The sequence below is a fragment of the Corvus cornix genome, chromosome 1 (assembly GCF_000738735.6).
Source record: "Corvus cornix cornix isolate S_Up_H32 chromosome 1, ASM73873v5, whole genome shotgun sequence".
NCBI lineage: Eukaryota > Metazoa > Chordata > Aves > Passeriformes > Corvidae > Corvus > Corvus cornix.
In genome coordinates this window covers 112,006,553-112,021,091 of record NC_046332.1, presented here as the reverse complement: position 1 = coordinate 112,021,091, position 14,539 = coordinate 112,006,553, and the positions used below count along the sequence as shown (strand labels likewise).

The 14,539-nt window shown below is 37.9% G+C and overlaps 1 protein-coding gene across 15 annotated transcripts in view; it reads right to left on the bottom strand.

Moving 5' to 3' along the window:
• KDM6A (lysine demethylase 6A) overlaps window positions 1-14,539 on the bottom strand; it is a 151,949-nt gene that overhangs the window by 100,921 nt on the left and 36,489 nt on the right. For all 15 annotated transcript variants that reach the window (XR_005601988.1, XR_005601991.1, XR_005601990.1 and 12 more), the window contains exon 4: window positions 4,626-4,675. Coding sequence is in view for 7 of the 15 variants with exons in the window: in XM_039552533.1 (XP_039408467.1) it covers window positions 4,626-4,675 (50 nt within the window). In the remaining 8 variants the exon portion in view is untranslated. The remainder of the gene's footprint in view (window positions 1-4,625; window positions 4,676-14,539) is intronic.

The following is a 14,539-nucleotide window of genomic DNA, read 5'->3' as shown; positions in this document are numbered from 1 at the left end:
TTCTGACTGACCCACTCCAAGCACTGCTCAATAAAGAGATACTACAGTTGAGCATAGCTGAATAAATCAAGGTTTCTTTTCTTTCTCAGGCATCCTCAATTTAAGTTCCAGCATCCTATTCCACAGCAGAGTCCTCCTTGAAAAAGAAAGAACTCATTTTCACGGTAATGTCCACCATTTTAAGCTGCATTTTTAAATGCTGTGCTCTGGCAATCCTTCAATTTATTCACCTGTAAACAGAAATGTTTAAGTACCTGTGTACCCTCTGTTACTCTGATAAAACACAATTTGTTATAAAAAAACTTAAGCCAGCAGGACGCTACTCTGGTGAATTAACACAGAATAATGGACTTCAGTAGTGCCGTTCTCATGTTCCTTATAACTTGTCCACAATCCCCTGAATTTAACAGTGTCTAGAAATCTTCATGTTCATTCCCCAGAAAAAGAGATGTCCCTAATAGATGCTCATGAAAACACTTCAGAGAATCAGCATAAAGGAGTTTGCTGCTACCTAATATAACTGTACCAAAAGGTTTTATTTATTCAAACTCTGTGTTGCTACAACTGCAGGCACACAACTCCTAACTGACAATATCTGAACATTTACCTACCTGTGAAGGCCACAAACACTCTTTAATCAAGATTATCAAACCACACAAGAGCTGCAATAGCAGTGCCATGCCTAAGCAGAGATCTAATCTAAATACTGGATAACCAAGTTCTTCTCTCAAGAACTCCCCCAGGAATCACTCTAGGGAGCACTGATACCTCTTGAAGCCCCAAATCTGTGGAATAAGGTTTCTAGGTCTTCCCTGCCCTGGACAACTATGTCAGTGCAACAGACCCAGATGTTTTATATGCTTAACACTCAATTCACTTGTGCAATACAATTTCTGTAGGACAGCCCTACCCAAAGCCAGGCATTATATAAAAGAGTTCAGTATGATTAAGTCCATTATAATACAAACACAAGATGATTAAAATAACTTCCTACAGGTGCCAGATATCTGCCATCATGTTTGGATAAAATCAGGAATATCTTACTCCTTGCTGAGCTTCTAATCCTGCCTCCTCAGAATATGTCAAAACTGATAATCATGGCAGACATTTACACTTGATATCTTTATTTTCCCAGGAGCATCAACATCTACAAACTGCAGTTCTAGCTGTTGTCTCCCTCTCCTGAACTGCCCTTTGTATCCGTTCATCCCCCACAGTCCTCCTCACCTCCCCCAACATGTTGACACAGGGGAGTTTTAAAAAGAAATCAGAATGAAGTACATTGCACAGAAGGGAGATTTATTTTAGCATAGGCACATAAGAAGAGACATTGAAAGAACTACTTGAATGCAAGAATGAAAGTTAGATCGGCTTTTATCCAAGTTGAGATATTTACTTCACCACACTTCAAGTCAATTTTTTTTTTTTTAATGCAGAGTTAAGGTACCACAGTGCCTTTGTAGTCAAAAATTGCAGAAACTCAGTTTTCTGCAGGACATTTTACACTGATCTGTGAGTACCCAAAGATTACAGCAAAAAATGGTCTATTTTGGAATATGCGGCATAATGCAACCCAACACCTTCTAAACTATCCATACAGGTAGTTTTGAAAGGAAATAATATCTCACCAGCACAGAGGGAGTATTGATCTGGTAAGTGGCAAAATACAGCATCTTCCTAACCTTTCACCTTCACTCCTGTCACTACAATATATATCTAGAATATATTTTCTGAAGTGTTTTTTTCCTTCTCTTTTTGTTCCATAGGATCAACACAATGCTTATTATAATAGCAACAAAACAACCGATGCATCAAATTCTGACAGAAAACAACCTGGTTGTTTCAGACCAGACTATCAGAAAAATATACAAAAATTCAGACCATCAGAAAAATGTATGGGGGAAAAAAAACAATGTAAAATGCTTTTTTCATGAAAGGAAATACAGACTGAGTACCATGAAATGAACAATGCATGAAAATAATGCTCAACTACCGACCCCATGCAACTCTAAAAATCCAAAGTAGCAGAGAGTAAAAATACTTTTCAAAAGGAGGCAAAACTACACTCAAAGCAATCTGAAAACTCTCACAATTCTTCTGTAAATTCTCTCTTTAAAAAACAAAGCCCATAGAGGACACTTATTTCAACCATGTAAAGTTGCACTGCACGACAGTTTGTAATTTCAGATACACTGCCCAAGTTTATAAGGCTGTTCCTGTCTGACTTCAGACCTGCCTTACATAATAACCTTCATGTGATTCAGCACTCTCCAGCTTCCCAGATCTCGCACACAGCTCACAAATACCACCCTTCCTTCACACCCTTCTCTCTCTTCCTTTCTTTACCATCACAAATTCCAACAACTTAACTGATGACATCCTGACCTGTAAAAACTAAAAAAAAATTAAAATTAAAAAAAAAACTTCTTTAAAATTCCACAACAGTAAAATAAGGAAATGAGACTGGGGTTTTTTTGCCATCTGTATCATTTTGGGAAAAAAACCCAAAAAACCCACAAAGTAGAACAAAACAGCATAAAAGTGTGGCCAAAAATACACCATAAACTTACCATTCTTGACTAAATGGTTTCTTACAGATACAAGGCATTAAGGATGACAAGAAACAATAAATCCTCTCAGTTGGGGGGGAGGAGGGGAAACATCTTTCTCTAGACCCAATCCAGGCAACTTCCCACTGCCAGCTCCAGAATAGCTTCATCATCCATTAATAAGATGAAATATGATTCACCTGTGATTTTTACCACTTTCAGTAAAAAAGTTATTAGCTGAAAAAGGGGTTTGGACTCTTTCAAGCTCTTTTTCATGAATATCAAAATTAATAAAACCTCATAAGTTTATAGGAAAAGAACCACTTTGGACTACACATTTTTAAGGAAGCTCACAGTGATATCTTTCCCAGGGGAGGCCAACCTGGAGAAAAAACACTGGATTTTGGTTTCTTTTTGTTGTTGCTGTTGGGTTGAATTTTTAATTTGTATAAGTGAAAATGTTCTTTTGTCAGCTGCAAACAATGCCCTCATGTTTGCAACTGGAACAGTTTGAAATAATCTCTGCATGGGAAAATTTTGGAGATATATACAAGAAACAGGTGTGTTAAAATATCACACATTGTATACAAACAAATTTTATTGCCATCAGTGCTTGAAATAAAACTGCAAAATAGTCAAGAGTTTATATTTGTTTTAATTGCAGATAATATTCTGAGCTACACTGAACAACCTACATCTATAGAAATATATATAATCATTTACATTCCACCCTGAACTCTCTGAAAATGCAGGGGAAATAACTTAGTAATCACATACCACTTATTTTAATAATGAGCCATTGGAATAAAAACTAGAAAAAATAATTCCAGTCATAAACTATTCTGACATGCTTAATGTGAAAGAGTACAAACAACAGAAACTATTACAATCGATTTTTAATTAATGATCGATTTCAACACTTATTTACAGCAACCTTTAAAGCAGCTCTCCAAGAGCACGTAAGAAGAACAGATTAATATTTTTATTGTTGTAATTTTAAAACTGCAGGGGTTACTTCTGGAAAAACTCCTTCAACTCCAAAATGGCTCCGTGAAAAATGGCACTTGCATAACTCCTGCTGAAGCAGGGGCTTTACAAGACAACACCAAAATTTCCCCTAGGATCCTCCAGCTGGAGCTCTCCTTTACCTGCTATAAAACACTTAACTCCAGTTCACTCTTCCACCTTTAATTTACCCTGCCTTTCTCCCCATCCTGTGCCCAAATGGGAGAAGCTGCCACAGCCTTTTTCAGAACGTTCTTACAGTCCACGTAAAGGAAAAGAACACACAAAGTGGTGTTTCTCTAACGCCACCCACATGTGGTACCAGCACCTCCTCATGAGCCCTCCCTGTATACGAAACACACATTTATCCACTCTTTTAAGGAAAAACAGCTGCTTAGGACCACACAAGTATCTAATGTATTACATGCTTTCCTGCACCTCTCTCTCAATCAGGAGCTTCAAATTATTTCATGTGACAATATACCAATGCTGACTATTTCTGACAATGCCATTTTAAGAATTTTTTGAATTTTATTCACCTGAAGTCATGATACCTCTACTTACAGACACAATACCTCTACTTCCAGACAAGACAGCTACACTAACAGGATCTGTTCCTATCTGACATAGGAAATGTTATTTAAAATACTGAAAAGGACTTTAAACAATTTGGTGTCTGTGGAAACAAAAAAGCAACCTGAGAACATTTTCCCCATTCCCAGTCCAATGCCTGCGCAGCAGCTTTCAGGTGATTCTGATGCTCTCCATACACACATCCAAATATCTGTGCTGCATAAAAAAACCCTGAAGTAATGGATAATGATGGTAAAAAAAATAATTTAAAACTTGTCAGCTTAATTGAGCTGCCTTTTCAACACAATGTGAAGATTTACTTTCAATGAAATTTATAATGAATTGTACATGTAAGTGAACATTTACATTAAGACTCAATTAATATGCCAAAAAGTAATTGCAGCTACCCCAAACTTACATTGAACAGAATCTACTTTAAAAATTGAACATTTACAGTGACACATTTAAAAAAAAAAAAAAGAAAGAGCAAATACAGACCTTCCAGTAGTCAGATTGTAAACTGTAGTACCTCTGGTATGCAGATAATGCTGTAGGAAAGAAAAATGAATGTTCAATTTGTTTTGTTTCATTTGCTTTGAAGAAAAAGATAGAAATCCTTAAGAGTCAGAATACACAACATTAAAATGATAAATGGTTTAATAAAAGCAACACTGCCATGATAAGTACACTGTTGTGGCCAATGCATTCCTTAAAATTATAATTTTGTTTTATGAAATGTCAATGAAAAAGAATATTTATTATTAATCTTACAAATGTAAATCAAGCAATATTTTAAAGAAAACCTATAACAAAGAAATAATTTGAAATTTTGGGATTTTCATCCTGGACAAAGCTGTTGTAAGATTTAAAAATTTAATCATGTAGCTCATTTACCACGGTCCCTGATGCCCTGTATTTTCTGAAGAACTGGTGAGGAGGGACATACAAAGAGAAATCAATTTCACATGGCCTTTCATTCTGAGAAACAAAAGCAAGCAGAAAAAAATAAAAGCTTACATTTTATTCAACAGCCACAGCCAAGACTAACCTGGAAATCAGTGCTAAGCACAGCTCTGTTCAGTGGAATATCAACTCTACTTAGCAACCAATTTCTCAAATCACTATTCCTGCATCCCACTTTCTCACTAAAAATTCTGGTTGATTCATCTTGCCCTTGGGCTAGCAGGCCACCTCGGACTACAACAGAGACTTTGCTTTTTTCTAAGAACACAGCACTAGGAACCATCAAAAATGAAGCATTTCAAGTAAAGATTCACTGCAGTAACACCAAGATACTGATTTTTCAAGTGTTTGCTCCCTAAGATTTAAGAATGGAAAACACACAACTTGTGGAAACCAAACAACAGAAGAAGGCAACTCCTGCTTTGAAAAACCATAAGCACTAAACAGATTAAGACATAGGAACAACGTGTACTTTATGTGCAGGTTCATTTCCTGCAAGCACCACGGATAAACGATGTCCCTAAATGCTATCACCCTTCAATGCCTGCCTTGCATATTAATTTCTGTAACTTGACAGAAATTCTCGTGCTTAAGTGAAATAAGAACAACATACAGGTAATGATAAAGGCACAGAGCCCTTGCACTCATCTGTCTATGAAGACTCAACCTTTATTTGTGAACAGGCACACACTGATTCAAGCCCATGAGGTTCCCCTCCCCACTAAAATGCTTGTGAGGCAAATTTCTAATTTTGATGCTCTAAACTGTGATTTATTTAGATGCCCATATTAGAAAAATTACCTTAGAAGAACACTCATTGACCACACACTGTTAACATGCAATCTGTTTAAATGCTTACATGCAACTCAGACAAATAAAATTACTTAAAAATCCATTCTAAGTCTTTCACAATAAAGAATACACTTCCTTCTCCACCCCCCCCCAAAAAAAACCCTGAAACAAACTGAAGGATATGACTTCAGTCTAACAATTTAAACTGAAGAATATTAAAACTAAGCATATTTTAGTCACATTCTGTAATTATGTTTTAAAAGATGCTCACAATAACACAAAATAACCTCCTACTCCCCCCCCCCCAAGTCCTTCTAGATCCAACTTTTCCCAGGCATCATTAATAATGATTCCTTTTTGTTGAAAAGTTATCTTCTGAACATGGTAATGACTTTGCTTTCCCCAACAGGAACATACACACGCACTATGGAAGTTTTGTAATGCATCACATCACACTTAAATAAAAGGATTTTTTTTTCTTTTTACTCAAGCAATACCTATCCCAATTTTAAGGGTTAAAGTGCATTTCAAATACTCAGGTCAACAGTACCATATTATGCAAGATATAAGAAACTGAGAACTTCTTGTAAACTGTTATTTTTTTTAAAAAAGGAACTACTGCAGTCAATTATACAGGGGATATGGATAAAAAGATGAAAGGAACATTAAATAAAATGCTGAAAATTTATATGAAGAAAGTAAAAGGGAGAACATTTTCACTGTAGCTGTTAAAAAATATAGGAAGTACCCACATGAGCATATTCATTAAAAAGGAGAGGTGGAACATGCTTCCCTGTAGCAGTTAAGGCACTGCTAATAAGTTTATACAATGTCAACAGTATTAAAAAAATACATAAATAAACAGAAGACCTTAAAAAGAAAGAACAGGAAAAAAGAAAGCAAGAATAAACTTGCCCTGAAAAATTCTAACACATCCTTTTAACATAGGGAAGTTATTACAGAATGGAGTCTTTGCTCCATGATATTCCACCAGTTTTCCTTCATGAAAAAGGATGTTTGGCAATGATTTTCTTTTCTAACTCTTCCATTCTTCAATAAAGTTTAGCAACTTCCCACAGGAACAGCTGAAGTGATTGCTTCAATGTGCCAAGCCCAGTTACAATTAAAAGCAAGCACATGGGAAGCATGGACTGCTGAAGCCTATTTGTGTTTACATGGTAAGAAGATAAGGCCTCTGCTCTAAGGAGCCACGTTACTCTTCAGAGGAAGAAAGAGGACACTTCAGTCTTCCTCAGTGTCCTCAGTGCCCAATCTTTCTTGTGGGTTCAGAAACCCCCAGGGATATAGCCTGTTCTAGGTAACAGCATCCTCTTTCTACCTCTTGCAGATAAAATGCTAAAATTCCCCGTGTTCTGCTGAAAACACGTAGAGATGAAACATGGAGGGTTCCCTTAAACCAGAGCTAAATGTCCCTTTCCTCCTCAGGTAAGCCAGACAACTAAAAAGTGTTACTATGCACAAGTTCAGTATTATCAAGTGCCCAACTTACAGTAAGTTACCTTTGAAACCCGATTTCAGCCCTTTTTACAATGACATTAAACACCTACATTAAACATGTGCTCCACGAGCACTCAAGTTCTGCTAAAAAGGATTAAAAAAACGGAAAAACAGAAAAAAAGGATTAAAAAAATTGGGTTCTTTGCCAGAGCCCACATGAAACATCCCTAATCAAGCATATCCCTAAGAAGAATCTTGCATATAAGATGCCAGAAATCAAATTATGAAAGCAAGATTTTTTAAAAACTGAACCAACCTAGCTGTAAAGCAAAACATGAACCGTAAATTTTGAACCCTATCATATTTCACAGTCCCTGAGTGAGTCACCAATAAGTAGATTTCATCCTAAATTCTATGGTGTAGATATTAGTACCTTATCTAAAATGTGTACTGTGGAACTACTAGCAACTTCTGCCTTAAATTAACTTTGTATCTAGAGGAAGTAAGTATAAATCCCTCAAAATGCAAACTTTATTTTAAAATAAGAAAAAAAGAGCAACTGAATCTGCAGAGACTCAAGAATTTTACACAAGTCCCCATCTGTAACACAGGGTGTGCTTTATCAGTGTTATGATTCTAACTGCAGGATGATACTCCCCGGTTTATTAAAAAGAAAAAAAATCCCAGTTACTTGGGTCATACAGTACATTAGCAGTATTAAAAAAAAAACCAAAACAACCAAACCAAGAACAAACAAAAATGAACAACAACAACAAAAAAATCCCCACACTAAAGGCTGCAATATCATTTTGCACCTTTACTTTTCATCCTGGACTGGTCATTCCAAAGTGAGACAATTTTTGTCACAAAAAGATTCTATCAACTACTGCCCCTCTTTCAACATAGGGTCAACTCTCATTTTTACAGATACAAGTGAATTACCCCATTTTAGTTATGATGTCCTTTTTGAACATTGTGAAATGAGTGCTCTGAAATCACTCTTAGGCACAGCAGGATTCTGCAGACAATCTTTTGATTAGGAACTTACTATTGAGCTTTTTCAATCTGCAAGTTTGCCACTGAAATTCTTACACATATGGAATTGTACAAAGACAATTAAGGACATAAAAACTTCTTTTTTCCTTGCATGTGAAACACTCATGAGCATCCAGAAAATGCAAGTCTAGACTCAAAGAACAGGATTGAGTGTCAACAGCAGGACAATGCCTCTTGCTTCACTATCAACTACATTTTGTAGTCAACCACAGAAAACTCCTAAAACCACATTCTAAAACAATACTGGACAAGAGACTCGAGAAGTACTGAAAGAAGTATTCAGTTACCTATTTCCATCCTTCTGTCCATTATTCCATTTCTTACTGTATCAGTTTACACTCTTGCTATGAACACCTCTCTCCAAAACCTGGCCATGTATATTATTTTCCTAACAGGTAACCCTTGTGATCACGTTCTTGAAACCCCTGTGAGAGTGGCAGATGCAGCATTTACTGTCCTCCCCAGAGGAGGGGACATGTATACCCCAAAGCTATACATGGCTTTTCAAATCAATCACCATCGGCTATATTGCTCGATGAAAATAAAATGTTTACCTGAAATAGCTCTGAAAATTACTTGAAAAGCAAAACACCGCCTTTCTAAAAGAATTGCAACCATTGAACAGTAATAATCCTCCTCAGTTCAGGCTCGCTTCAGAATCCTCAGGCACCTCGTGGAGAGATGACCCTCAATGAGTTCACACTCTGGAGTCCACTGGTTTCCTCTTTTAAGTTTTCAGTCACCCAGAACTACCCACTTTGTAATATGAATGCTTACTTGAACCCTGACAGCCTTTATAATGTGACCCCTAAGAGTCTGCCTTCCTCTCCTACTTTCATAGGATCAAGGGACATGTCGGAATCAGGACATGGATGACACTTACTCCTTATTTCCCTTTGTTTAAGATTTCTTCATATCATATAGAGAATAAAACCCAAATCTGACATAATTATCACATATGTGGTTTCAGGATTTTTTTTTTTTTTTTTTAATCTACTTAGTTTCATAAGATAGTGGCAAAACTTAATTGTTTCAGTAGTAAGGTAAGACAATCTTTCTTTGTATTCAGAATCTAAACACGTGACCTAAACAAACAAGCAAGGTGACAATGGGGAGGAAAAATGTCTAGACCGAGTGACAACCACCCACTTGTCATCTTTAGCACATTTCATCACAAATCATGCAGTTACAGAGGATGGCTTATATGATCGACTCTAACCTTAAAACTTACAGGCCTTCGAAAGTGATGCAAACATGGAGCAGTTTGAGTATTTTAGTGATTGAGCAAGAAGAAAGTGAACTACATACTAACACCATCTAGTGGCACCTTGCAAGGCTAAATGTGACTAACACAAATTTTTGGCTTGCTGAACTTAGAAACAGTAAGCATTAATTTGATGACATACCCTGAAAAGAAAACTTTAATACAAACCAAAGTTCCATATTGTTCTGTGTAAGTCAGTATGTGTTTTCTTAAACACAATTATTTTTAATTTAATTTTTAAACAAGCACTAATATTTCTTAGTGCTTAGCTGATGTGAAACTAATAGTAAAATAGAAAATTAGCTGAAGAACTGCGCGAGGGAAGCCTGGAAAGAGCACATCTGCTGATTTAAATCTGACTGCTTCCAGGAAAAAAATAAATCTTCATTAAACACCTAAGAGATATATGCAGATTGCAGAAACAACTCATATATAGTGCAGGTTTTACCCACCATGGTGTTTTAACCCAGTAAGATGAAAAGTGCTCTGCCATAAAATGAAAGACATCAAAAGGTGAGAAAATTCCAAGGTTGAGCCAATAGAATTGACTTTGCTGGGTAAACACCGGCTGGATGGCCAGGCTCAGAGAGTGGTGGGAAATGGAATTACATCCAGCTCGTGGCCAGTCACCAGGGGTGTTCCCCAGAGCTCAGTCTGGGGGTCACTCCTGTTTGTCACAACCTGGACAAGGGCAACGAGGGCTGAGGTTCAAAAGGCCAAGTGCCAGGTCCTGCACTTGGGTCACAACAACCCCACCACCAGGCTGGGGGAAGGGGGGCTGGAAAGTGACTGGCGGAAAAGGCTCTGGAGTGCTGGTCACCAGCTGGATGAACATGAGCCAAGTGTGCCCAGGGGGGCAGGAAGGCAAATGCCACCTGGCTTGTATCAGCAATACTGTGGCCAGCAGGACCAGGGCTGTGATTGCCCTCCTGTACTGGGCACTGGTGAGGCCACACTTTGAAACCTGTGCCAGTTTGGGGCCCCTCACGACAAGCAGGACATTGAGATGCTGGAGCATGTTCAGAGATGGACAACAGAGCTGGGGAAGGATCTGGAGCACAGATCTGATGAGGAGCACCTGAGGGAACTGGGGGTGTTTAGCCTGGAAAAAAAGGGGCTTGGGGACCTCACTGCCTTCTACAAACCACCTGGAAGGAGGCTGTCCCCCGGGTGGGTGTTGATCGGTCTCTACTTCCAAGTAACAAGTCTTGACAGGACAAGACAAAGTGGCCTCAAGCTGCACCAGGGGAGGTACAGATTGGGTATTTGGAATATTTTCTTCATGACAGGGTTGTCAGACATCAGCACAGGCTGCCCAGGGAAATGGTGGAGTCACCATTCCTGGAAGTATTTAAAAGACGCGTAGATGTGATGCAGGGGGACACGGTGCAGTGGTGGCCTTGGCAGTGCTATGGTAATGGTTGGACTGGGTGATCTTAAAGGCCTTCTCCAACTTCCATGATTCTACGATTCTGTAATAACAAAAAAAATGTCATGGAAGTGAAACTAGCAAAATGCCACTCAGGTCTTCTGTTTTAAGGCCTCAGGCAGATGCTGCTCTCTGTTTCCTCCAGAGATTTGTACTGAAAGTACCAAAGAGACAATCAAAGAAGCCTGAAGCATGTCTTCCTTTTAACACAGAATGAAGGCTGACATACAAAAGCAACACAGGCATACATTTAAGAAAGAAAAATCATCAAATAGTCCTCTAAGAAATTCTATTAACAATTCCACATCCTCATCTGGAAATACAATGCAGCAGCAAAGTGGTGTGAAGCCCACTGTCCCATAAAGTATTAAATGTGAAAGATATACAAGAGTTTGACAAGACGTTTAGTTATAGAAATCCTGTACACGTTGAACTCTATGAAGATCTTAAAATATTGAGAATCAGTAGAAACCAAATGGATTCTCATCAAGCTCAAAAATCCTTCCAAGAGCATATTCCACTAAACAATTGTTTATTTAGAACACTGTCCAAAGTGAAAATTTTCAGAAAATCAGTCAAAAACATGGCCCAGGTATATTTTATAATAGAACTGTCTACTGCTAACCCCTACTCCACATGCACACAATTTATAAATAACATTTTAAAGTTCTAAGCTCCCTTCTTTCTACAGAAATTTCACATAATGGTTTAAACCACCTGAAATTAAATCACCCAATATTTATCTCATCTTCAGGATTCTGTTAAACAGCTCTAAATAGAAGCAACTCAAATTCTACCAGTTATTACCAGTTACAAACAACAAAATAAAAAACCTTAAACCTAAATATCTCATTTATTTGAAACACAGTCATTTCTTCCTTGACTCATTCAAGCTATTTAATTTATTCTAGTTCTCCAGGACTCATCAGTAGGACAAGACAGCCTGGCAGGAATCGGCACAATCCTGTCCATGCTGGGAAATTTTCCCTTGTATTTTATAGAATTATTCTTACTATCCTGCACCTCAGAGCACAGCACATGAAAATGCTTCCCACTGACAATACTTCCTTTCAAATTCCTGAAAGACGTTAACCACCACAGAGAAATTCCCTGCAAAGCTGGAATTCTAAGTAAAAAGCAACACATATACATTGTTGAATTTGGGAGTTTCCCGCAACCAAACAACTTTACAAAAGAACAGTCAAAACCAGTTTAAATTTTGGGTATAGGTTGCATCATAATGAAAGAGCTGCTCAATAAACATTCTGTATTTCTTTTCAGTATTGTTTTAAATTTTAGCTTAACAATTGCTAAAAAAATGCCCCTGAACTAACAAACACTATCTCATAAATGACTTAAAATGTTTTTGTATTAGTGTTTATGATAAAGCAGTCACTAGCTATAATCAAAGTAAGTACTGCTAAAACTGTTCTGACATAGAACATTTAAAACTGAGACTACCACTTGAGTACAACAGTAAGAATTATTTGATTGCATTATTGTGTTTTAGTAACTGTGGCACAAATAATTGCATGTTTTTCTCAAATCATTCATTCATTAACTGCATTTTCTACTTCCAGGAATTTTGCTTAGAGAACAGCACTTCAAGGAGACAAATGATTAAAGCACATCTTCATTTGTGCCACTGTGAGCTGTCCTCCAAGTCACAAACTGAACACGGTCAATGCATGTGACCCTTCTGCAAAATAAAGATCCCTAAGGAAAACACAGATGATGTCAATCCACGAGCTCATTAAACAGCAGTCAATTAGAACTCAAGTCAACTAGAATCCAAACCTTAAAACATCACTATCTGCACTCTGTACTGCTTATGGAAACCAGTCATAAAATAAAAAATAATCTCCAACTACCAATGGAGCATCTGTTTCCTTCAAGACCAGAGCACAATAATTTGGTATAAAACCCATCTGTCCCAAGGAATTCAGAAGCAAACAAAATTCACAGGTTCACACCAGGGAGTCCTAGCTGGATTCAGAATGCTCCCAGAATCCAAAGGCCCCCATGACAACCCATCAAACTCCTCCAGCAAAACCCGAGGCTGAGGTTTCACATTCTGGGGCAACTGCACTGCATTTTTGTGCCGGGTTATTTTGCAGTTGGATCAGTTCCCCACACAGCTGCAGGCTCAGCTGCGCCAGCACAAAGCAACCCACAAACAAGGGGGTGCCACTCGGGGCACACCCAGGGAACAAAAGGTTTGGGAACCTCCAAAACAATCCAATAGCTGAGGAATAGCTGCCTTATCAAAAAAGAAAGGAGGAAGAATCAGAAGAGTTAAGAAAATGGTACTGAGGAAATGAAATAGTTTTCACTAGGAGGAGTCAACGTTCCCATTTTGGGAAATCCTGAAGGCAAATTCTGACCAGTCACAATCAAGACAATGAAAGCTGAGCACAGAACCCACCCTGAACATACATGCTAAGCTGAAACCAACCCATCTGCAATCTTGGTGGTGTCTGAATATAAGTCAGTGTCCCACTGGATTCAAAATCTGTAAAAAGGCTGATCCCTTGCGTAGGACCTTCTCCTAACAGCAGAAGTGTGCTGATAACACAACTCCATTCCATGGCTGCAGAGAAGACCCTTTAGCTATCAACAGCAAATCAAACTTACTGCATTTTGGGAAAATTGCAACCTGCAGAGCAGCTTCAGGTCTTTTAAAGGCTAGCAGCAGCACTGATACTCCCGTCTAAGCTCAGGTATAATACTGAGAAGAAAGAACCTCACCCAGAAATTTCTGAACTAAAAACTTTTCTTGGAGATAAGTACGTCCTTTTAAGGAAGAAAAATAAAAGCATATTGATTTTGGAATTCTGCGGCTGCAAGTGACAGAAAATATAATGCACTTCAAGCGAAATTACAAGATTTAACAGGTTTCATTAAAAAAAACCAAAGTTATATAGACATCAGCTTACTGCACATTCAAAGGTAGCTTGTCCCTCACTGATACCCTGTGAGTATATGCAGCAAGGGCAGGATTAGCACCAATAATGTGAGTTTCAATGATGCAACCCATCATGACTTTTTCTCAAGGTTCCTCTTATGGTGTATGCATCCTAATTCTCACAAAGAAATGACCTACAGTCATTTTTATTGCGTTCAGAAGAAGGTATTAGCTACATAAAAATAGTAACGCACAACAAATGCACCCAGGTGCATGATCCTTCACTGCCAATGTGTCTGTGAAAAAATGAGACAGATCTAAAGAGAAGAAACTACCAACATGAAACCCAGATCTCTATCATGCCAGCATTGCTCCATCTTGACCACTGATCCCAGTTCTGCTCTGCACAAACTTCATTGCAAGCATTTTTAAACAAAGGAATTACCACTTCTGCCTTTATAAAAGACACTTCATATATGCATTATATACAAAGGTGTACACATTTATTGAGGATATTTAATTAAGTAACAAGCTTCCAAGGAAAA